Here is a 26274-nt window from a genome sequence, read left to right as displayed (position 1 = left end):
AAAGAAAAAATACCCTCTTAGTCTTTGCCAACTGGATCTGTGTCAGGGCACGCCTTGAACACTTAGTAGAGGCTACTTGCAACTCTGCCTTAGCTTCACTTCCTGCTTGCACAGAGCCTGAAGGCCAGCAAGAGATGAAAGCCCAGAGTCTTCTCAGGCCTTCTCTGTGTCTCACTCTTAGCCTGCACATGGCTTTCTCGAGTCCCAGGCACACATGGAAGCTTTGAAAAGCCCTATTCCCACACATGTCTCTTTCTCAGGCTTCTTGATCTGTATTACCTGTCCCAAGTATTGCTGCAGGGTGCTGAGGCCAGTACTTGTCTGTGCCTTTAAATGCTTTTAGCAAAAGCCACCTGTCACCCCAACCCCAGGAATGCCCCGAGTGAGGAAACAGGAAGCCTTTCCACCTGTCCTGAGGGAGCCACCAGGCAGGCTGACCCCACCACCACAGTTGTTCAAGAATAGTTTCCCTTCTGGCACTCGCAACCAGCACGAGAAGTCTGGGTCACCATCCTCACAGCCATGGAGTGTGGGGGATGGTGGGTGGGCAATCTGAAATGCCACTGCACCCTCTCACCATAAAGAAGCAGTTTCTCTCTTCACCAGGTTTTCCCTTTGTTGTTGTTAGTTTTTGACTAGATTTCAGAGTTCTTCAAAAGCTGACTCTGACAGTCTTCACCAGCTCATTAGTTGTTTTGGGGAAAGAATGGAGCCCTGGACTTCCCTATTCCACCAATTTTGGTTGCCCAGCACCTTTTGAGTACTCTTTCTACGTTTGGGGAAATTCCTATATTGTGAGTCTAAACATCCCCAAGGTGGAGGCTCAGGACTTGTTTTCCCTGTCTCCCTTGCAGCCAGTAGTGCACTTACATCCTAGCAAGATTGGCCCTGTATCTCAGAAATACATAAGAACATAAATGTATTAAGGAACACAGGGTGCTTTTGTCATTCAGGATCACATGCTTAGCACTGGCTCAGCATGAACTGTAATCCTAAGCATCCCATTTCATAACACCGTTCAGGCCCCCAAGAATGTTCTCCTCACCTCTTACCCTAAAATCTCTAAACAAAGGGCAACTGTATCTAAATATCAGAAAGGTTTGTGGGGAGTGGCCTCTGCCAGTGTTGCAGACAGGCACCATGTCACAGTATGCGAAGAACTTTAGCATTGAAAATACTTAAGTGAAAGGACAAATTAACTTTTTTTTTTTGCTGTACGCGGGCCTCTAGCTGTTGTGGCCTCTCCCGTTGCGGAGCACAGGCTCCGGACGCGCAGGCTCAGCGGCCAAGGCTCACGGGCCCAGCTGCTCCGCGGCATGTGGGATCTTCCCGGACCGGGGCACGAACCCGTGTCCCCTGCATCGGCAGGTGGACTGTCAACCACTGCGCCACCAGGGAAGCCCCCAAATTAACTTCTTAATAACTTCTCCTTCTCAAGCAGCACGTGTGCAATAGATTCTAGCATAACAAGCATCACTTGCCAGCAGTGCTGAGCGTCCATTTTTCTGTTTCTCTTCATGTTCCTGCTTGTCGTTTCCAAGGAACATTTTGCAATTTAAGTAGTTAATATCACTCTCTAATTTGTGTATGTGAGATAGAGAATTTCTATTTGGATAGAAATTTCCATTCTTCTATCCAAAGACAGAAATATAAAGTAATACCAATTCTTTATATTAGCAACTAGATTGACACTGATTGGTACAACTGCAAAAAGTCATGTAAGAGAAATATTACATAATAAAACTATTAATAAAATTGTTTTCAAAATATTAAAATTTTCTAGTTTTAAACAACTTTGATTTAAAACTTTGATATTCAATACTTATATAATCTGTATTTTGCCCTGTAATTTTAATACCTTTGAGTACTTAAAAAGCAACTTCACTGAGGCTTTTGAGCTTTAAAATTTTAAAATTTTTACACTAACTTTCATTTGTATCTTCTATGAAAACATATTCAAATTTTTATATTTTGAAACTAATTACACTTTTTTTGTCTTTTGGATCACTACTGCCTGTAGAACATAAACTATGCAAAAACCTTTATTATAACAACATATTTAGTGATTTTATGAAAAATGAAGGCAAGAGAAATAAATTTTATGGACTATATAATAGTTCATAAATTATGAATGTCTTTCTCATTCAAATATTGCTGTCCCATCAACTTGCTCAGAATATATGCAGTAATTCAGTTTAGACATTCTGCCAACTTCATCATATAAAACCAAATTTGTTTGGGGTTTCATTGTTGTTATGAAGCTGTCAAGATAGGAGATGAGAACCAACATATTTTACTAAACATCTTGTTAGCTTGATTTATTACTTTTGTTTTTGTTTTTTTGCGGTATGCGGGCCTCTCACTGTTGTGGCCTCTCCCGTTGCGGAGCACAGCCTCCGGATGCGCAGGCTCAGCGGCCATGGCTCACGGGCCCAGCCGCTCCGTGGCATGTGGGATCTTCCCAGACCGGGGCACGAACCCGTGTCCCCTGCATCGGCAGGCAGACTCAACCACCGCGCCACCAGGGAAGCCCTTGATTTATTACTTTTAAATACACAGACATATGACACACAGGCCTCTTTTTGAACTCTTGCCCTGGCATAGTCTGCTTGCAGTCGAGTGTGAAGCTTTGATCCAATAGAACGGTGTTTCTCAACCTGGGGTGATTTTTGGTTGTCTCAACTGGCATGTAATGTGGGGAGGCCAACAATGCTGCTAACATCCTATAATGTACAGGACAGCCCCCCCCCCACACACACAGAATTATCCTGCCCAAAATGTCAATTGTGCCAAGGTTGAGAAACCATGCATCAGAGGCTAACATGAAGTCAGTGTGGAACTGATACTAGTAAGGGTGATAGAAACCTCAAGCTTCCAGAAACAGCAGGGGCAAAGAACTCAGGAGCTGAGTTTTTTAACAGAATGGGCCAGAGGTGTAATGGAGATACCAGCCCTGGAGGAAAGCCTCTGGCCCTTCCAGAGACTGAGTTACCTTATATCCTATAATAAATTAAACTAGCTAGAGTGGTTTGTTTTTTGCAACGAAAAATGACTAATAAAGTAGGTAGTACTGTATACCAGAAACTAACACAACATTGTAAATCAACTATACTTCAATATTTTAAAAAAGCAGGTAGGACTAATATCCCAGCCCCCATTTGACAGATGACAAGATTGATCCCCAAGAAGCTCCAGAGCAGATGAGTGAAAGAGCTGCAAGTAGGGCTGTGTTAGTTTGCAAGTAACTAGAATTTAGTTCAAATCAGTAAATTTAATTTTAGCTTTATTAATTTATTTTAAATACACTAAATTTAAATTTAGTTCAAACTAGTACTTTTGAAAAATAATAGAGGAGAATGTTATTCCTTGCTCACAGAATACGAACATGGGAAGGGTAGGGTGCAGCTGCATCTCAGGAACCACCGGAAGCCAAACACCATAAGGACCCGATGCATCTGTCTGCTCAGGGACATTCCTCTGTTGTTCCGAGCGTCTTCTTCCACGTGGCCGAAATCATGATAATCAGCAGCACTCAAGGTTTTTATCTTATCATTTCCACCATTTTAAAGACACAAACCTCACGTCTTCCAGGTTCAAAAACCCTCATGTATCCTCTACCTGGTTTGAGGCAGGTGCCCCACCTAAGGACGGACTGTCTCTGTCAGAGGGCTGCGGGTTGGGGGTATGTAAGAGCCACGTGTACGCATGGAGGGGGTTGCGGTGGGTAACGGAAAAAGCCACGTTGAGAACAGAGGGTCCTACAGTCTCCTGACATCCACTCAAAGAATGATAAACCCTATTATTCTATAGCCCACCCATTTCCTTTTTGTAACTTAATAAGCCCTTACTAAATGTCAGAGATTGCTCTAAGCACTTGTAGGAGGCTAGTAACAAAGCAGAATCATCAACGGGTGATTTCTTGCTCTTCCTACTCTGTCACTGCTGAATAGCTGGATCTCTGCACTGTCATCCACACTCCCAGGCCTGGGCTAATGCAGCCCAGTGCCCATCACCATGGCAGAAAGAAACAGGGTGCACGGGAGTTCTCCCACCAGCCACTAGATGCTCCAGCCTGGAACACACATCACTTCTGCTCATAGCTCATTCATTGACCAGAATTAATCACATGGAAAGTACATGTGCCTGGCAGGTGGAGAACCTGAATATTTTGCCAACAGCTCTAATTACCATTCCAGCACTTTACAAGCATTATGTTTAATCTTAATGACCACCACAGAGAGTAGTACCATTATCCCTACATTAAAGATGAAGAAACTGATGCACATAAAGGAAAGGCAACTGGCCCAAGATCACACAGCATGTGATCCATTCTATTAACCGTATCTTTCTTTACTGCCTCCCTTATTTTCTGTGTGGTCTGCAGCACTTTCATTGCCCATCAGATTACTTAAAACATAAAACTGGAACCTGGGTGCCAGGACAGTGACCTTGAACTGAATCCTGCCCATATCCCACTCTACTCCCATGCTTCCCTGAGAATGACTCTTGGGACCACGGAATTCTGTGGACTCAACACTATAACACAGGCACTGGATGGGATTACACTTTTAAAAACACTCTCCCATGGCCCAGGGGGTCAGAGATCACTTTTTTAAACATGCTGACATCTTTGATAGGCTAGATGCTGGGGACAGAGATAACAGGGTTCCTGCTGTGGAACATGGACTAGATGTTGGCACACCCTGGGTACCCCAAGTGCCTGGATATGGTAAACATATAATAAATTTAGTTACACACTGAAGATAAAGAGAATGTATGCCAGAACATAAGGGCCAGAAAACTTAGACTGGTAAAGCATTTAAATCCTGACTTTGCCACTCCCTAGCATCTTCAATAAATGGTGTCAAAGCTCTGTGCTTCATTTTTTTCACCTGAAAAACTGGAGCCAGCAATAGTAGCCATCATGCAGAATTAAGATGAAAAGAGATGATACATGTAAAGCTCTTATTCCATGCCTGGCATATAGCAGTAAAATTTAACAAACACTAAAAACTACTATTAGCCTTATTAAGGCATTTATATCTTTAGGAGAGAAAAGATAGAGTATAACAACACATGTTCCTTTTGGAGGAAGATTTACGATGGAAGTGACATTTAAGCTGGATCTTGGGAACACCTCTGGGGAAGAGAAGGCATTCCAGGTGGGGTGAGCCATAAGCAAGGGCTCAGAGGTGGGGCACATATGTGGGGGTGATTTAGAGTTTAGGATTAGATTATCTCTATATTAAAGATGAAACAACTGGTATGGTCAGTTGTTTTGGGAAAGTGAATTCGACTGGAAAGCCAAGTAAGAATCAGACTTCGGGTCTCCCAGAGCTTGCTTTCTTCGGGGTCAGTAGTGGAAAGCGAACTTCCTAGCCTGGGGAGAAGGGAAAAGTAATCTCAGATGCTGACCTGACCAAGGAAGACTGTAATAACTCTGGCTTTCCCAGAGAACTGAGTACTCAGAATTCTATCTACCCAAGTTACCCAGAGGCAAGGCAAAACAGGTTCTAAACGAGGACGCGGCATGCACTGGCGTGGACACAGACGTGCTGCTAAAACATGGAGGATGTTCTTGGCAGCGGTTTTGACTTCCAGGGTCTGGGTACATGCTGCGGCCCCCTTTAACACTGACTCAAAGTGCATCTGGTGGGCTATCCCACTCCGAACCCCAGATCTCTGCCTGCTGGCAACAGTAGCACGTTAGGAGGAAAAGCTGAGTTCACACCACAGCAAAGTACAACTCTGAGCCAAGTCATTATGCCAGCAGGAACCTAAACTATCTCCAGAGCCTCAAACCCAGGTGTCTAGACCCAGCCAACCAGCCTCCGGTCACGTTACAACTCTTACTGGGTCTCAGAAACAAGGACTAAGGCCACCTGCTTCCTCACTCATGTGCTGTTAAATTCATCAATAGGTCACCCAATTTTCCTTATCCAGATTTTTCCCACCCTTGTTCATTTTAAAGGACACAGGATCACTACTAATGGCAAATAGGGCCATTTTCTTGTCCTCACTTTAGCATTTGAAGTCAATGCCCAGTATGATATTCAGTCAAGGTGTACTTACTGAGTCTTCCCCTATGTGCCATGTATCAGGCTAGAGACCAGACAACAGTAAACAAAACATGGCCTCCATCCACCTAGAGCTTACAACCTTGGCATTAAGAGAACCAATCAACCATTAGCTCTTTGGTCTTCTAGACTCACTTCACTTCAGTGTCTGACAAATACAGCTGTAAAATGACTGTCAAGTGTTATTTTATATAACCTCATATTTCCCTCAACTGAGGTAGGTTTTTTTCCATTACCTCCAATATACAGATGAGGGAATCAAAGTTATTACGTGGAAAAGCAGACCTCAATCCTGGTGTACTGAGCCCCCAAACCCATGTTACTTACTCATGGCCTTCCAAACATCAGAGGCCCCAAACCCAGACATGCCTCTCAACTTTTCTCCTCACATTTTAGCAAGTGAGGCCTACCACATGTGGTTACCAGCCACATCTCTAGGGCGTCTAGGTACTCCTGTTTCCCATATCTTACAGTAGGCCCTCCTTCCAGGAAGTTACTAAGTTACTGAATACAAGCCATGCACCAGTCCATGTTAGCAACCCCATGAGATTAAGTTGTCCCTGTTTACCCAACAGGAAGAACAAAGAAGTTGTCACTTGCCAGAATTCACCTTACGCCAGGTCAGCGAGGATTTTTACCAAGAACTGTCTGACCCAGAAGAAAGTCAAAAAACAGCCCTATAGGGAAGTTATCAAAACAATCCCAATGGAGAACTGTGAAACTTATCCTTTTCTGAAAAGAAAAATAAAATCAAACCTATACATCAAACAGATTTAGGCACCTAACATCCTATTAGGTCTATTGGACATCTTGTAATAAGGCCTACAACCTGACAGCCTTTTTAACTTTGGCCCACTTGACCAGCAGACAACTGAGGAAAAGTAGCTGCTGTCCTTTTTGGTAAGGCTGAGCTGCCCCATTCACCCTACTCCTATGCAGGAAAATACAGCTGGCTAGGTGCTCAATAACATAACATACCCAGGATCTCTTCCAAGCGTCCTTTCCCCTTGGCCAGACCTACCAAGAATCAAGAGTCTAGACTGTGCTGTCCAATACGGAACATCAGCCACATGTAGCTATTAAAATTTAGGTATAAATAAATGTACAGTGTTCATCATTTCAAAGACATCATGAAGAGTAAAATCCCATTCATTTTTCACATCAATTATATGCTGAAATTTTAACTTTTGAACACAAAATGTTATTAAAAAAAAAATCAATCCCAGCTGTTTCTTTGTCTTCACGCGGCTACTAGAAGGCTTAACTACACATGTGGCTCTTGTTACAGCTGTACTGGACAGCACTACTCTTAGAAGGGAGAGTGGAGCCGTGGTCTGTTTCACAAAAGCCACCCCTGCCCTCTCTTTGGTGTCTGAGCTCTTTACAAGCATTTCCCAGGTCAAGTGGTCCAGTAAACTAATTCTCCCCAATTCCAGAATATACTTGGTGACAGGTTTATAGTAAAACTAGTTTTTAGAAGATGGTCCACTTTTTGGAAAAAATGACATTTTATAACCACATATTGCTAAAATGTCCCTGATATGCCATCCAAATTTACTTTGAGATGAGTCTTAGTGAGCTGTGGGGCTCTAGTTATCTGCTTCCTTATGAGCACTTACATAATCAACTACAACCATATCATATTTTTAGGGCTTGAAATATGTATTCTGTCAAACTAAAAAGAGGAAAGGCACCACACCTTCCAGGATTAATGTAAGACTCCAGAAAGGTACAGCTTCACCACCTGGACCCCAACCCAGAGTCAACCATCCAGGGCCAGACACACCCTCCTCTGGTGAGCCACAAGGGTGACGGCGAAAGTTATCCCAAGTCAAAACTTTCCTCTACGTCAAGGAAACAGCATTCACCAATTAACACAAAGGCTGTACACTCCCGCAGACGCTCTTGCTACTCTGCTGTACAAAGTTCAAAACGACTGAGGGAAGCACCAGAGTCCTCTGAGGCATTTTATTTGCACGTATGTATTACATCCCTAGAAAAAGAATCCAAGGATTTTCCCTCCTGTGTGTTTTCGTCTTGCTTCTTCATGGTCCATGATGCCAGCTGAGGTTGTCAGTACAATGAAACTATGGAAAGTTTAAAAAAAAAAAAAAAAAAAAAAAAAAAGCTGGTAAGTTTTTCCTAAGAATGTTCAACACAGAGCTACTTTCTGGTACAGAAAAACTCCAACATTTATCAATGCTTAAGATGCCTTCCCATAATGGACACACAGACTAATGCTGCCTCCACAGGCTGGCAGTACACAGGCACGGTTCCTAGAACCAAAGACCCAAACCCAGAGATATCAGCTATACACATACAGCCCTGGCCTCAGCTAACAACGAGAAGCAATGTTACCTAAGAGCAAAGACTGGAACTCCTTTAACTTCAAAATGTCACTTCCTGCTCTCAAGGAGACATGCAATCTAAAGCATTAAAGTACTGACTGAATTGTTTCTGCCACTTACTGTGTGTACCATCACAGGCAGGCTACTGTACAGTTATTTGGACAAAGGGCGTCCCACCTGGCCTGGCTACCTCATGGGTTACTATGGGGATCAACGTAAGACACAGAAGGTATGCCAACTGGGAGGCATGAAAATTAGTAGCGTAACTACAATCAGAAATGACTCGCTCGTAACACTATACCTGTTATACGGCAACCACGAAGTGGGAGTAAATTCAGCATCACCAAACATGACTGTGGGTTTAAGTTCTTAACCACAAATAGATAAGCACTTACTGTGTCAGATCTTAAAGTGCTTTACCAGAACTAAATCAGGTGATACTATAACTTACAAGAGAACTACCATTTTTAAGATGAAGAAATCAAGGCTATGACTTGCCCAAGGCATCACAGGTTTAAAGCAGAAAAACCAGGATTTTAACTCAGTCTCTTACTGAGGAGGAAGATTTTCAAATCGAGTTTCCCCAGAGGCCAATGGTTGAGAAGTCATTCTGGCCATAGGAGGGGATTCACAGTGAATATATATGAACTATATGCACTGAGCCAAAAGAGCAGACATTAAAGGGCACACAATTCTGCTGTCTCTCAGTCAGCCTCAGCTCTTCCACGCCTCTCAGAAACTAGAGCCTAACACATGAAGTATGGCAACACAGGAGCTAATCCTTGAGTCAAGGATGGAAACGGAGACAACTGCTACTGCTATTAAGTTAAAAAAAAAAAAGCTCAAGTCAAACTGCATCACAGGGATCCACAGCATTAACTTTTAAATACGGAAAATTGACTCACCCAAACTGACGGGACGGGAGCAGGTTATTCTGCCATTTTTCTAGATCTTTGAGTTGCACATCAAACCTGGGGCTGATCACTCCACACTGTAAAAACATAACAGAAAACGCTGTTCACACTTCACCAATAACAGAAAAAGAGTAACACTAAAATGCATTTATAACTGAATAGTCATATAAACCAACCAACTCAACATTTAATGGGTATCTATTCTGTACAATCTTTGATATAAATGCCATGTGAAAAACACAATTAAGACTATGCCTACTTAGGAAGAAAAGGCAAACTACTGAAAAAGTCAACAGAAGAAGTAAAACACCAAGATAACACCAGTGTGCATTCCTATGGCCCACAGAGCTGCCTCAGCACAAATGACCAGATTTTAAAGAACTCAAGTCTTAGACAAATAAATTATAGTCAAGCCCTACTAATCTAGCAAAATGTATAGAAGGCAGAAAGAGGTAAAGAGTTATCCCACCCGCATGCTACGACAGTGTTGGGTGGGAGAGATGACACAGCAACTATCCTCCAAAGTGAGAGCTAAGAGCCAAGGCACTACAATCCATCACACCTAAACCATACAACACAATAAAGTTTCAAATATCCACTAACAGGCTACATGAATCTATCCGTGGGTTCACACAAGGTCTATGACTACATCCAACTGGGTGGAAAATGAGGGGACTAAAAGGCTCTTTAGTTAATTAGAGCTAAATGTGACCCCGCCCTCTGCTAGACCACCAACTCTACAAATCACTAGCACACTTAAAAAAAAAAATCAAAGCAGGAAGTCTCCTGCTGTTTACACACAAGAAATGATCACGTGAGAACACTCAGGATTAGTACCTTCAGAGGGCTAAGGGAGCGGACAGAAAGCTGTGTGCACATCCACATAAGAATCATTCAAGATTCCAAGATGCTTAACTGTAAACTAGAAGGGGCTATGAGATTAGAACTTAGTGAAGTCTTTGGAGCTGGTACACTTCCCTAGACAGATCTGAACCCACAGACACTGAAAATGGACCTGTCATGCCCAACTGCCCCATGGCAGGAGGGCCACTCAGGTTCTTCTTTTTGTAACATCACCTTATCAGCTACAAATGTCACTTGACCATCAAGGGCAATCCCACACTGGATGCAAGCAATACAGGGATAGGAATAGGGAAAACCCAAGCAAGCTACAGTGAAAGACCTTTCTGAGGCCTCTACACTACCATACCCAGGCTTGCTTTATTCCAGCAGCAAAAATCCCTTCCATTCAGCTGGCAGAACTCCGGCACATCCACTCCCAAAGCAGATGAATCTTAAGAGGATACAATCAAGGCAAGAATTTTCTTAATCTATAATCTTTAAACACTACCTTACTTCCCAACTGCATTACATTTCCACAATAAGGTACATCTATCTCCTGCATGAAGGAAACTGAGGCAAAAATGTCTTATAAAGTAAGAAAACTACAACTGAGAGAAACCAAAAACTAATTCAAACAGTTAAATGTGGCAGGGCCTGGATTTCAACTACCTGTTGGCAAGGATTTTCTAAACTAGTATACCACTGAACAAGGATGTCACAAATGAGTTCCATTTGGGAAATACTCTGTTCAAACTTATTTCTCAAGCTGTTATGTGTAGTTCAAGAGAAATGAAGTACAGGGCACTTCTCCAACTAAGTTTTTTTGGTTTTGCTTTTTTAACATCAACAAAAGCTGCTGCAGGACAGCTTTAAACTATATACTGGAACCAGCTCTTCCAGAGTTTACTGAGACCTTGAGCAGGACTCAGCTCTCAGCTTCCTAACTGCTAAAAACAGGGGAAAAAAGACACGCCCTCTTGTACTTCAAGAACATTGTGAAGGTCAGAGTGAAAGAGAAGTGAATCCAAATCCTTCCGTGGGATTGGAGTCTAATGGCTACAAGAGAACAAAACAAGACATAGGCCCAAAATTCCCTTCAAAAATTCTTCAAAGGCTTCAAATTCAGTAGTTTTCATCTGACACTAAGTATCCACACAGGAAGCAAATTCACTATGTAAGGAACCAACTTTGTAAAACAGGAATTGTTGGTCCAGGAAATAACCTTATCAATAAATCTGGCCCCTGTCACTAACCACTCACTTTGTTGGCACGTGTGCCCAACTCTGTTGGACCCCTTGCAAATATGAAAGCTACAAACCTGAACACAGAAAGCAGGGTAGCAGCTTAGAGACCCCCAACTTGCTTATAGACAGATACCTGCCCCCAAAATACATGGAATCAGTTAAACCACAAAGTCAAAAGAATCAAACAGATTCAGTAGATTATGCCTACAGGGAGAAGAGACCTGAAAGACATACATTCAGCTTATGTCAGCAAAAACAGAAATATTAATAGTTAGAGAATCCCATACTCTCTGTTCAAAATACCCACCAAGCGAGACGAAGGACCATAAGTTATTTACATTGTCAGGACTAGTGGCCTTGAGCCACCCAAGATTCAAACACCAGTATCATCGGTTGTTCATTTTCACCCAACCCTCCCGCATCTCACTTCAGATACCTTCTACTCCACAAACACTAGGTTAACTCACAATTCTACCTGGAGAACAAACGAAGTAAAAGGTCCTATATAAAAATTAACGATTTTATTCAATCCCTAATCTTTTTAACCTAAAGCAAGCACATTATCTGATTCTACAAGGGCAATTATAACATGGAACACCTTGGTAGACCATTCTGAAGGTTTTTAAACAATCAATCCTTACCTTATTTAGCCTGCCTGTGAGGTTCACAACAATTTTCCCAGCCCTGTGATCATCGATGATTTCAAATTCGCCAATGTAACCTACAGAACACAAGTGACTGTATTAAAAATAATTTTTAAAATTTAGGGGGCAACACCCAGAACAATCCACCCTGAAATGTTAAAAAGGGGATTATTTCCTCCTTGCCTTTTCACGGCTTCCCACTCCCAAAGGCTACCTCGTGCCCAAGACAAAACAATCCTCCTTTCCATCCCAAGGAGCTCTTAGGTTCAGGGCCCTTTCAGTGACATGCTGCAGCTGCAATGTTACACAAAGAAAGGCCATTTTAGCTGCCAGACTTTCTCCTCCTTTCAACAGTCCTACCCTACTCAGTATTTCTTGAACAGCATCATTTGTCCAGAACTACCCTGTCCACAGCCCCAATCAACTGCATTAGTTCCCATGTATGACTGCCACCTTGTTCTCCCATCTTCCCACATCTCCGCAACAGTTAACTTCTACAGGACCCATTCTGTAACATGTTTACCTCAAAACATAATAAACAGCAAGACACTTACCATGCTTCATCATCACAGTGAGAAACCTGACGATGACTTTGGAGCACGGCCTAATAAGAACCTGGCGTTTGCCTCTCTTTTCGGCATTGTTGATACTCTTGAGAGCATCAGCCAGGACATTCATGCGCACCATTATGACTGTTCAGGGAAGACAAAACAGGGGTTTTATTGGCATTGCCATTAAAAGGCACCCAATCATTCCACTGCGAACACATCCTTTCCTTTCTGCCTCTATCATGAGGAAGTTTCCCCATTTCTAAGCAGGCTAGTTCCCCAGGATACCCAGAGGAATATGTCGACTGTGTCGAATCAAATAATTCATTTGATTATTTCATCCATCAAATGAAAATACCAGCCATGGTAGGTCACTTATTCAGAACGGGAGCTGATAATCACCAGCAATATTTTCCAAACTTCTGGAATCCAGCATCTGTACTATTTAACATTGTCCTTTAAACCAACTGACTCAGTGTCAGCCTTGTCCTAACGCCCAAAAGATACTACTCAACTCTCACCTAACACCCGTAACTACTGAAATGAAACGTCCGTCCTTGTGCCATCTAAAATTATGACCAACAGCGATCGTAGCACACTGTTAGGCAGAAACATTTCACATGCACCAGAATGGACTCTATCACAATGGGCACGAACTTCAATAGTTTTGAAAGCTAAGGATAGAGGCATGCCTCAAATGACAACAGTAGGGATCCAACCTGCTTCCTCAAGCTCAACAAAGTGTCTGAGGGGAAACCCTGGAGCCCAGACGACCCAAGTTCGTTCCCAGCAAACCGCCACCCCAGGCAGGATCCAGTTTTCCCTCCTGAGGATCCCGGCGCGGCCGAAGTAATGGGAAGCTGCACGGCTCACCAAGGCTACGGCTCCCCGATGCTTCTCGGAGCCAAGGAGCTGCCTCGACCACTAATGGGAGATCCTGGCGCCGCCGAAAGAGTCGGGACTGCCCCTTGACGGTCGAAAGCTCCGGGTCCCGCCGGGGCTGCGGCCTGCGCCCCAGAGGCTGGGCTCCCCAGAGTGCAGAGCATGGGGCGGCCGGGCAGGACTCCCCACTCCGCCTGCCCAGACCCCTGCAAGGATAGTATCCCCGGCCCAGGAGGTCTCCGACATCCTCGCAAGGCACCGAAGCCGAGTCCTAGACCATGGGATGGCACCGATAGCTGACGGATGATACTAGACCGTTCAGAGAGAGTCACTCACCGTCACGGAAAGATGGCTGAAAGAAGTTGGGAGGGGCGAGTGCACGGAATTATGGGAAGCGGTCGGGCTATCGCGAGACTTTCAAAGGACCGCCAAAAACAAAAAAAATTAAAAAATGAATTGCCTAGTGGAAGGAGGCGGGTGAGGGGCGGAACCTCCTCAGGGGTGGGCAGTAGAGAGTCGATGGAGTCGAACACCCAGGCGAGGCCCTGGGGAGCTAGCTGGTGGAGGTGCGACGTTAGCACAGGTTCGACTCCCTTCTAGCATCTAATCCGTAAAAGTCAAAAACTGACAAGGGCCTAGATATTTGCAAATTTTTATTGCAGTAACTGTTCACCATTTAGAATTAATTTTGATACTTGCGTATTTACAGTATCTCTAGAAGGACCCACAAGAAATCGGTAAATGCCTCTGGGAAGGGCGTTAGGAACTGGGATGGAAGACTTGCTTTTCTCCCAATACAATTTAGTTTTGTTTTTTGAAACATGTATAGATTACTTTTTCATACAGTCAAAAATATATTTTTTAATCGGTGCTTCCTTTTTGACTCTCCGTAAATATTAGAAATTGTTTACTGGAGTTCCAGGCTTTGCTTTTGAGTTCTGAGATACAGTTTGGAAGAAAGCCACAAATGTTTCAAAATAAACGCTCAGCCTTTTAAGCGCTTTCAAAATAAACGCTCAGCCGTCTCAAATCCCAGGTGAACAGATGAGATAATGGTGACAAAGAGCTCGCAAAATGTCTGGCACGTAGTATATAAATGCTTAGTAGGTACGGCTTGAAGCCCGGGGTCTGACGGCCTGGGAGGAAGTGAATTCTGGCTCCGCCCTCTCCGGAGCTGAGTAACCTCAGGCTAGATACCCAACATCTGAAACTTCTGCCATAGACTTCTTTCCTCTCTGCTGTCACCCTTACCCTCCCTTCTTACCCTTCCTTGTGTTTCCCACTTGGCCGCCACAATGATCGCTTTAAAACTTGTCAGACCTTGCACTCTCCAAGGGTTCCTAGCACCCTCAGTAAAATCCAAATTCCTTACCAAAACCAAGGTCCTCCCTGACTTGCACACCTGCCTCCTTGCCTAGGAACATCATCCCCCCCAACTTTCGCCCCTGGCTTGCTTTTCTTCAGATACACCAAGCATACTCTGCCTCAAGGCCTTTGCATTTGCTTTTCCCTTTAACTTAAGTATTCCTCCCCCCCAGTTTATCCCGAGACTTGCTCCCCACTCCCTTTCCTCAGGTCTCTATTCAATCACACACTCATACAACCTTCTCCCCATTCCCCCCAACCCCATTGCCCGGCTTAATTTTTCTCCATAGCACTTACCACCTGAAATATTGGAAGTGTATTTATCGTCTGTCTCCCTTAAGTAAGCAGGGATTTGGTTGGTTTTGTTCACCGCTGTACCCACAGCTTCTAGAAAAGTCATCTGGTACATAGTAGGCGGTTGACACGTATTTGATGAATAAATGAATGGGCAAATCAGTTTCCCGATTTGCAAAATGGGGATGATACACCAATCAGTTGAAGTTGCTATGAGGGTAAATGAAATAATCCAGATAAAAGAGACACATAAAACCCGGGAGCCTGCATGCTCAGTGTCTGTGATTAGCATCACAGCCCACCTCCCCCACCCCCAATGCTTCTCAAATCCCAGGTGAATATTGAGGAGAACCAAGCTCCCAGTTTGAACATCTCAGGGATATAGAAATCTCTGGTTGTAACTTACATTTACAAAAGGACATTTGCTTTTCTAATGAACATTTCAAGAACTGGTTACCTGTACACTTAACAACACATTCTGTTGACTAAAAATGTGGTGCTCACCTTGAGGGCCTTAGCAACAGTGGGAAGGTAAGTGAATAAATCCACTTTCCTTCAAGAGCCTTACCATAAATAGAAAATTAGTACCACCCACTATCTCTTTATACACTTCATTCATTCATTCATCCTTTCATTCAGGAAATATCTAATGAGTGCCTACCATGTGCCTGCCAGGTGTTGTACCAGGTGAGAGGACAAAAATGTCAGTTCTTGCCCTTAAGAGGTACAGATCCTAGCAGAGAGAGATCAGGACGCCAATATGAAGTGCTGTGAGAACGGAGAGGTGGCCTGGAAAGTTGCTAAAGCTTTCACAGAGGAAGCGCCATTTGATCTGTGTCGTGAAGGGTGCTAACAACTACTAATTCCTAACTGCCACTAAGTGCTTCCTGTAGATTAACTGAATCCTCAAAACAACACACGCAATTACATAATGTCCCTGTGAGATCTGTACTATTATCTCCACTTCACAAATGAGGGAGCAAGCTAAATTCAATCTTAACTCAGTCTCCAAATTTTGCTGTAGGTTAAAAAATCAAAACAAAAAAGTGGTCACTTATAACTTGTCTAAGCTACTAAATTACTTGCGGGGTTTTGAGATCCTGAAACGTTAGGAAGGGTGTGTGGCCTATAGATAATAAGAGCTAGGAGGGCATATAAAGATGGACAGAAATCTCAGAATGGTTGGGCTGGAACTGGGAAAAGGGTAGAAGGGTGGAAATGGAGCGGGAGGGCCATGTATAAATTGCCTCTTGTCATCCTGTGAATTCTGGAATGACAGGACCTCTGCCAGAAGTGGTGCAAAGGCAAGAGTTGAAAGGGGACCTGCGCTGTGGCCAGAGCTAGCACAGGAGTAGCCAAGTTGGCCTGGGGAGTAATCATAGCTGCATGTGGAAGACCAGCATTTCAGAGCATCCAGTGACCAGGAGACCTATGGTGACTGGGTTGAGACTTCCCTGTTCTGGACATCATCAAGCCCCCAGGAGGCTCCAAGGAAGGATCCATACGTTTTGGGGAGAGGGGGAGCAAAGAGATTTAATTTGACATTGAATCTGTTCCCAGGATCCACTACGTATAGATAGTAAGGCCTAATGATAAAATATCCAACTGGGGCTCTTTTTTTTTTTTTTTTTTTTTTTTTTGCGGTACGCGGGCCTCTCACTGTTGTGGCCTCTCCCGTTGCAGAGCACAGGGTCCGGACGCACAGGCCCAGTGGCCATGGCTCACGGGCCCAGCCACTCCGCGGCACGTGGGATCTTCCCGGACCGGGGCACCAACCCGCGTCCCCTGCATCGGCAGGCGGACTCCCAACCACTGCGCCACCAGGGAAGCCTGGGGCTCTATTTTTTAAAAAATTCTAAGTGCAGACAAAAGTCACCCACCAATTATTTACTGAGCAGCTCAGGTACCGAATTCTGAGCTAGACCCTAGGGTACAGAGGTGCCTTGGCAGGCACTCTCTCCTGCATAGCTCCCTGCCTATTCTTCCAACCAGGCCCTCTCACACATCACCTTTGGCCATCAGTTATTCATTGTATCTCCTTTTCCATCTAGGGTGGTGCCTGGATGTTTACTGAATGAATAAATTTAACCCTTTTATTTCATTTTATTCTTAAAGAGCACCTTATAGCCATGTAATGATCACACAGGGTAGTTCATTAATTGGGTACATAAATCCGATCATGTAAACGTTGTACTGGCTAAGCTATAAAGAAAGGACAAAAGGAGGGATTCCAGATTTTTTATTTTTCCCCTTTTACACAAAACAAAGTAGAAGAAATAATACAGGATTAAAACTGCAAAAGTAATTAATTGGTAGAACACACATACACACAAAAATCTAGGAAGACAAGCTTATTTACAGTGAGGAAACATGTAAATTACGGTAGTTTGTATACGAAACATTAAAAAAAGAAAAGTCAAACATATGCTACATGGGTGCCACTGTTTACAGCAATATTGAAGGAGAGAAAACAACACTTATTTAGGAACAGATATAACACAAGGTCCAGGTTTTACAGCATCAGTGCAATAAATTCACAAAACTATATTACAGCTAGTTAATCAGTTTAAGAATTGTTCCCAAATATGTCACATTTCCAGCCCTCAGAGGTTCATTCCTACAGATTTCAACTACTCCATCTATGGGGACCAAAAGCAGCCAGTGTTACCATAAAATGAGAATCTTGAGGCTTACCTTTAAAGGCTTATTCTGGTCTTGAAAAACTAGTAGGATTTTCTACTGAAATGAATCTTGACTAAATACAGGATGAGTTTTGTTCTTTATTGGCTGGTCTTGGAGTGAAGGTCATAGACATGACTCTTAACCTATTATGTACTTTAGTTTCATTTAGCTGAAAATCTGAAATCAAAAGTATGCTAAAAATCCTAAATACCATCTTGCGTAAGCCTGCTACTAAAAAGCACTTAAGGAGGTACTAACTTCAAGTTTAAGTGCACGGGAACAAGAGTTCTAAGCCTGTCAGATTACCCATTTGGGAGGGAGGATCAATGCTTCCAACAAATTGCTAAATTCTGCACAAGGGAGAAGCCAACACATACTAGGCCATGGAATTACTTTCATTTTATTCCATGAGGATTCTTCTCCCACAGTGTCGAAACAGAATGAGGAATGAATTTTAACTGGTCTCTTCATCAGAAGTGGTAAACTTGGTTTCTATATTCACGAAGCCAGACAGTTGTTTAAGCAGACTGTGGAAGTAGACAGTAGAACCAGCTTCCTGTAGTCACAGACCACTATCTTGTACCCAGCTAAAGCAAAGATCAACTTGAACAGTTATCCCAGGCCATTGTTAACTGTACTAAAGGATGAAGTTCACCACTATATTATTTTAAGAGTTCAATTAACCCTGGGTGAGAAAAACCAAGACGAGTAGTAATGATGAATGAACTGTCCATATAAGGCCAGCGGATGACAACACACCCATGAAGACACTGGGCATAAAGCCTTACTTGGCAAGTCAGAATTTCTACTAACTAAGGGCAGAATGAGGGACAGCAAAGAGCTACATCTGTAACATTTTAGTATCCAGACAGCATAACAGACACTGTCCCCAAGGACAATGTATACACCATTAATCACACTGCATAAAGCAGATGTATTATTCATTTTTCTTTTCTTTTTGTTTGAGAAGCTTGTTTATCTCTCTTTTGGCCATTCCAATGTACTTCGAAATGATTCCATGTTGGTTTAGTCCAGGAAGCAAGAGTAAGAAAGTCACTTAAAATTAAAAACAAAACAAAATTACAAAGGCAGCAATTAACTTCCCAAAGATTCTAACATTTTATAGAAGGTAGTTCTTCAGACTATTACACACTCTAATGGGAGGAAGTAACATGAAACCCATTATTTCCATTGGTATTTATCCCCAGAAGCTTCTGCTTCATACCTCCCAACCTCAGATAAGACACACTGCTTATTTTTACCTCTTGCACATTACTTTCTACCTTGGTTATTAGTTCTTTGTCTTAACTTCTGATAAGACCACAAACTCACTGAAAACAAGGACCTGGGATTTAGTCATCTTTCCATACTCACACAGTTCCTTAATCACTGCCTGGAACTCAGGGAGCAGGAACATATTGCTTACTAAATTCCAGTTAGACTTTACTGGCCAGGATGTGCCTGCAGTTTGTCCTCAAAGACTTACCTATCAGGTAGGTGAGAAGGAGGTTGTGGACTTGCTGTCCCACCCAAGCAACCGCAGCAAGAGAAATGATCATGGTCATGAAGTACTAATAATGAAAATAACAAGAATTTATCAACTCCTAGAAACAGACTAAGAAGCGAAACTTTAGGAGGTTGTTTCAAAGATTGGAAAATAACTCCGTTTTTATTCCCATTTTTCTTTAAAAATATTTAGTATCTATATATTATATAAAACCCAGAGAAAACTCCCTAGGTCTCCTTTATAGAATTTACATACATTCTCTCCTAGAATAACTATAATTCTGTATGTAAATTAAGTAGTTTGTAAGTTAACTACTTTTGCAATTAATAACTTCACATAGTAACCTCAAGTGAAGCTAAGAGAAAAGAGAACAAATGCTTCCTAAGTATATGTCTTTTACATTTATTTCAGTAAATAAGAGAAACAAAAAATTCACCTCTACAAGAATAAAAAATTGAATGCAAAATATAATTTTAACTTTTAGCTTAATACAGATAAATATTTATGAATGTACTCAGAGGAGTTAAACAGATAATGATAAACATCAAACTACAACTAGAGTAAAGCAAAAAGGCTTTACACTACAATGAAGGAAAAATTGACTCAATCTTAAAATGTTGCTTTACTTAAATAAGTCAAAACTAAAAAAGTACCATTTTAGGCTTTTCTTCCTTTAGTGTAAAGAGGCGTTTCCACCAGCCCACAGCTCTGCGTCGAGTTTTTACGAGATTGCTGCAAATTTCATGGAACCTCTGCTGTTGCTCAGTGGTCCTAGGAAAAGAATCTTCCCTTTTACTATAGGCAAATCTTAACAGTAAACAGAAATACACCGTCCTCTCAAATTTCAGAAACTATCTTCTAAAGAAAATCTAAATAAAAACAACAATGATTCACCATTATCTTATAGAAAAAGTTCTTAAACCATTAAGACTCCTTTTGGGAATTCCCCGGTGGTCCAGTGGTTAGGACTCTGTGCTCTCACTGCAGAGGGCCTGGGTTCAAAACCTGGTCAAAGAACTATATCCCACAAGCTGCTCAGCATAGCAAAAAAGACTCCTTTCATAGCACAGGAATAAGTTTTAACATAAAGACACACGTGTGTATACAAAGTAATGGCTATCTATGGTTCTAAAGCCAAATTTGGTCAATGATAGTAACAAAAACCTCATGACTACTATGAGCCTTGCAGAAATCAGTATGAATTAATTTCTCTATTCCTATGTTATTTTGCAGATCCCAATGAATCCTGGGTGGTGACCCATCAGAGTCCTTGAGGAAGATGTGAAGTTTCAACCAAACAGTTATATTTAAGCACTCGTCAGTAAGATAATAACTACTAGCATTCAAAGCACAATACCCTCCACTGGGCTTCATACATTTGAGGCCTAGGCAGCCACAAAGAGCTCAAATCCAAATTCCTTATAAATTTAGTCCCATTGAGGGAAAATATAATCACAAACAAAACAGCAGTAAGAATACAAAAAGATCCTCCAAAAAGCCCTTTGTAGTTTATAATGTATTTTGGGTTCTGATTTTTTAAAGAAATTTTGCCTTTGTACTGTCTTTGCTATACAGACATAATGGCTGCTATAAAAAGTAAGCCCTATGCTGGAGATGTGTTGCTTTCTCTCCTCTAGTCCTTGTCCCTATGAATCTGCAGTGACAGATACAGTAGAAGGGCTTCTACTGAGCCCTGGAACTTCTTATAAGTAATCAGACCTCGTATGCTGCCCATAGTCAAGGCTGGACTGTGGCTAGGCAACAGTGTTCTTCCTTCTTCATAAAGGTCAAAAAACAAAATCACTCTGTAGATAAGACTGAGCCACATACTGATTACCACGAAACTTCAAGAGCTTACTTCTGAAAATTTTTCTCCAGGAGTTATGAATTAGCAGAGTAGAATGTTATCTGGCTAATAAAGTCAGGGTCTGAGGTTGATTCTGTTAAATTGCTACATTGCATAGTTACAAACTTGCCCCCCAAACAGCAGCACAATGAAAAACAATTCAAAGCACATTTGCTAACACTAACCATTGTGCTATGGCAGAAACATCTTTGTTTCAATACAAAAATGCTTAATTATCCCATAACTTAAGCAAACCCTACATTTAAAATTCTTATTTTTATAGAATTATTCTATAATTTGCTATTATCAGGAGAACGAAAAACTACAGGCACAAGTAGACTACCAATTAAATTAAAATAAACAACCAAGGGAGAATAGCAGCTAGGAGAAAAAAAATCCATTCCTATATCTAGTTTTGCTCACTATTTGGATCAAAAGAGAAATGCAACATTCCAGAAGGAAGTTAAAAAATACTTTAACAGGATCCACAGCCACTTATCTTGGGAACTCATAAGTAACCCGTTCAAAGAGTGGTATAAATGCAATCAACAACCCACTTATATATACAGCTTGAACGTATTCTAAAGCACTTTTGCTAACCTCCACTGCACTACCTCAAGGTCTCAACGTGAAACACAAGATCAATCTTTTTCTTTTTTTTTTTGAAGTCTTTATTGAATTTGTCACAATATTGCTTCTGCTTTATGTTTTGGCCGGGAGGCATTAGCTCCCGACCAGGGATCGATCACGCACCCCCTGCATTGGAAGGTGAAGTCTTAACCACTGGACCACCAGGAAGTCCCAAGATGAATCTTAAAAGTCAAAATATTTCACAGCACCCAGAAGAGTCTGCCTAATAGAAAAGTAGACATTCAATAAATAGTTGCTAAATGAACAGGCAAAAAAAAATCTACGTTACTGTTTTCATATTCATTCAAAAGTAATTGGTGAAATTAATATTATAATATCTTAAATATCAATGGAAAAAATGTAAAAGTAGACATACTACTTTTATGGAAAGCCCATTATGAGGTCTGCAATCCTTGATAAAACATTACCTAAAAAAGCCTCACTTCAATAAAAAGGTCTAGGAAGAAAAAAAAGTCAAAATAAATGCTAGGGTATAAAAGAACTATGGAGATATAAGTACTGGAAGTTTGTGATTTATATCTGAATCAGCTAAGAAATTCTATACATCAAACGATAAATCTAACCCCTAGCCACCGGATGGTTAAGACAATTCTCTGTGCTTAATTACAACACACTAGTCATAGCTACCTGGTGCAGTAACTTCTCAGAAATTAGACTGCCACATCATTATGCCACCTACCATTTATTGGAGCCAAAAATTCTAGGTGCTAGAATGGGAACAAGGTAGTCTGCCAAGCACAAAAACATAACAAAACAGGAAACACCCGACAGAACGGATGGATCTAGATAGTAGATAGTCCTGTTTAAAAAAAAAAATTAATAAAGGTTAGAAAAACATAGACCTCATTAATCCTAGCTGAAGATGTTTATCCTCCTAGTCCTCTGGTTCTCAAAGATGTTATTCACCTTTTTTATTCTAATTTTCTCACAAGTAGTTTTCCAGAAGCTTCATGACATTACAGCTGTAACGGTTAATGTAAACATGAAGAAGCAAAGGCTCTTTGGAGTCCTCAACATTTTTTAGCAGTGTAAAGGGTCCTAAGACCAAAAAATGTGAGCCACAGATTTATTCAACTGCCTTGATTACTGAGTTTACAAAGTACTACAAATTCTGAAAACTAGGCAAACGGCTCTAAGCAAAGGCATTCTTTACAGATTCAGGCACTTCCATAAATGGAACCTGAGCCCTTATGAGTAACAAGCACCATCTACAGAAATTTAATAGCTCACTTACAGAAACACCAAAGAAACCACACCCATGATGGCAGGTGGAAACCAGGCTCTTTCCCATCGGAGGACTTTATCTGCCATCAGCATCACTTCTCCCCATCCTTGCAGCTGCTCTTCCAGATTTGCAGTCTCTGCAGCCTACATATGAGTAACATTTAAAGCGATCATTCTACTAATCTCAACATTTCTGTGGCTCCTAGAGAGTTAAATTCTTCTAAGGCACCAGGTATGTAAAACAGCTCCTACAAATCACTATCTTAAACAAATTAGTTTCTCAGAAAAACGCAATTTTGAAACCAAAGACAGAACTCAATGGGGAAAAATATTATCATTTAATGGTCACTTTCCAAGTCCAGGCACTGGGCTACTCTTTTACATGCATTATGTAACATAATCCTTATAGACCCCTTAAGATAGGGATAATCAGAGCCATTTTACAATTAAAGAAAGCGAGCTCAGAATGGACTTTCCCAAAGCCATGCACTACTAAGTGGCAGCACCCTGAGTATAAAATTGGATCACTTAAAGTTTCTCATTTCAGGTAGTTACAACTGGCCTGGTGTTTTGTCATTTCATTGATTTAGCCCCCTACTTCTGAATCCATTAGGAAAACCTCTTCCCGAACAGCATTCAATTTCCAAAATAGCTCTTTGTGCAATGAAATCATTTAGATGTTGGCATCATCTGCACAATTAAGGAAAACTACTGTGCTTTTATAAAATTATAAAAGGCATATTAAGCCCAATATACCTCAATAAAATGCTTCTTACACTTATCAGGACATTTTGGTTAGACTTCAAATTTCTCTGCAAATTTGACCATCAGCTGCAAGTAGACTTCTCAGATGAGCTAATGGGGCAAAAAGCCCTTAAGCTGATTTTGGTAGAGAAAAAAACTTGGAACAGGAAACCCATGTGTTCTTATAACTGTTACCACAGGGAAATATGCAAATGACAGGAGACAGGGCAGCTTAATCTTGATAAAGATGTTATCTGTGCCACACTGACACTTAGGTGACCTCAACGTTTCTGACTTTATATACCATGCTTAATATAGTTAAATAAGAGATTACCATGTGGCAGAAACTCTGCTGAATATATTATATGCTTATACTTTAATTACTCCTCCCAACAAGCTGAAAGGAAGGTGTCATTACTATCCTCATTTTACAAATGTGGAAACTGAGATACACAGAGGTTTACAGATCTGAATCCAGCAAATCCAAGGCCAAAGGCCTTGTTCTTCTTAAATTAAGTCACACTGCTCTGTGGAAAGAGCAGCCGAGCTCCAGGCCAGGATCTGTTGTTTCAATAGCTGTGTGAACTTGGGCAACGATCAACTCTTAAAAGAAACCTGGCTGGGGCTCACTAGGCTAACCATAGAAAAGGGGGTGGTGGTGTGTGTGCATGTAAGGGGGCAGAGGTCATGCATATCTAAAAACCAATGCAAAATGAAAATCACGCACAATCAAAACTGCCCTGCAAAGTCACTTAATTCGTTAGCACCTGAGCTCTTGGAAAATCAAAAGTCAGAATTAAATTATTTGGTTTCTCTATTCACTGTTGTTCTGGTGGTGAGTAGCATGCCTTTTCCTGGGGAAAGGCAACTGAGAAGATGGACGGATTTCTCTCGTTTTTACCTAGATCCTGAGGGGGGATTCGTGCTGAGGTTAAAACTGTCTGCCTGTGATACAACCTTACTGCAGTTCCCTCCGACCCCTGCTTACTCTAAAATCGTCCTGGGACACCCCCCACCCTCGCCCAGACTTACACGTTCCAGACAAACGCCAGAACCTGCCACTGTCCCTCCAGCTGGATCCTACCTCCAGTTCCCAGCGGCGAGCTCGTAGCCTCCCTGCCGTTTTAAAGCTGTGCCAGCTCTAAAAGAAATTCTCGGCAGCAGCCCTTTGACCCTCCACCCCTGCCCAAGTATTAGGGGAAAAGGGCGAACGGACATCCTGGTTAAAATCAAAGACGGGGAAACCCAGATACAGCTGGGGTCTGGGCCGCAAAAGCGCTCGACGAGCCCCTCGCGGCCCTCTGCCAAGGACTGCACCCCAGGCTGGTCACAGCCCCCCTTCTCCCGCTTCCTCCTCAACCCCTAGTCGCGGTGAACGATCACGCGCCCTCCTCGCCCCGTCGTGCACCTTCCCCAGGGGATGTTAGGAGTCGACACGACTAGTGACCGCCAAGCAGATGTTACCCAAGAAGCCCAATGGGCAGGCGTCGTCACCTGCACCTGGGAACGGAGAGGAGGGCCGGGCCCGCGGCGGGTGATAGGAACGAGGCCGCAGCGCACCGAAGCCCGGAGGCCCCGCTCGGTTCCCTCGCGACGAGGAGCTGGTACTCACCAGCAGGTTGGTGCTGCGATTATCTCCTTCCGCCATTGTTCCCGAGGTGCCCCCTCAGCGAGCGCAAAACGCCCCAAAACCCGACCCTCCTCAGAGGCACTCACGACAACCCTAGCGAAAGGGCACGCCCAGCAGGCTGTTTATATAGGCCAGCTGCCTTTCCCGACAGAACCCGCGAAGCTCGCTCCTCATTGGGCAAACCGAGATCACGCTTAAGCGGACCGGACCAACCGCTGCTCAGCGCTTGTCTTGAAACCCAGATCAAAGGAGAAGCAGACCACGCCGGGGCCAAGGGGGCGGGGACACGGAATAACCAATCAGCACCCAGGTGATGTGCTACGCCCCGCCCAGGCCTTTCGGAATCGGTTCAACTGCCCCTGGGCGGGGCCTGGTACGGCCTTAGTATCCCCAGGGAGGGCCGCCATGGTGGCTCTTGGACTCTTCTGGGGGACCTCAAAGCAGCTAAGGTACCTCTCTGGAATTTAGTCCTCAAGGAAATATGCCACCCAATATCAGGCGGAGGGCAGAGATGGGCATGTGACGCTAGCCGCATTGTGATTAAGCAGGCTGGCTGGCTGGGATCTTCTTCCCGACCCAGACGGTGGCCCTGACCCTGGCTGTGCCCCTAGTCAGCCCGCCTTTCTTTTAATACCTGCTCTGGCAGCCCTAGCCAGGCCGCTAAGCAGCTTAGACCCAGATAAGTGACTCGCGGACTCGTGCCCATCTCAGGAGGTTTTGAGTACTGGTGTAAGGGGCCATTTATGTTGATTTTCTGCAATTTTTCCTTCCCTACCCATTAGGAATAAGGCCTTAGTTTGATAGAGGGGCGGGGGCGGCGGAGACGGTGTG

The 26274-nt window shown here is 42.8% G+C and overlaps 2 protein-coding genes across 2 annotated transcripts; both read right to left on the bottom strand.

Moving 5' to 3' along the window:
* Positions 1–8014: 8014 nt before the first annotated feature.
* On the bottom strand, positions 8015–13854 carry RPS15A (ribosomal protein S15a). Its single transcript, XM_065892482.1, has 5 exons — positions 13837–13854; positions 12625–12762; positions 12068–12147; positions 9331–9416; positions 8015–8164 (listed from the first exon to the last, which is right to left on the bottom strand). Exons 2-5 carry the CDS (start codon positions 12755–12757, stop codon positions 8071–8073), a joined length of 393 nt encoding a protein of 130 aa, XP_065748554.1. The 5' UTR covers positions 12758–12762; positions 13837–13854; the 3' UTR covers positions 8015–8070.
* Positions 13855–18731: 4877 nt separating this feature from the next.
* Positions 18732–25506, bottom strand: ARL6IP1 (ADP ribosylation factor like GTPase 6 interacting protein 1). The gene is made up of 6 exons (XM_065892627.1): positions 25426–25506; positions 23080–23213; positions 22525–22644; positions 20002–20119; positions 19328–19412; positions 18732–18897 (listed from the first exon to the last, which is right to left on the bottom strand). Exons 1-6 carry the CDS (start codon positions 25459–25461, stop codon positions 18779–18781), a joined length of 612 nt encoding a protein of 203 aa, XP_065748699.1. The 5' UTR covers positions 25462–25506; the 3' UTR covers positions 18732–18778.
* Positions 25507–26274: the final 768 nt, after the last annotated feature.

The sequence above is a fragment of the Phocoena phocoena genome, chromosome 15, assembly GCF_963924675.1.
Source record: "Phocoena phocoena chromosome 15, mPhoPho1.1, whole genome shotgun sequence".
Lineage (NCBI taxonomy): Eukaryota > Metazoa > Chordata > Mammalia > Artiodactyla > Phocoenidae > Phocoena > Phocoena phocoena.
Note: the sequence above shows the minus strand (reverse complement) of the source record. Positions and strands in the feature narration are given on the sequence as shown.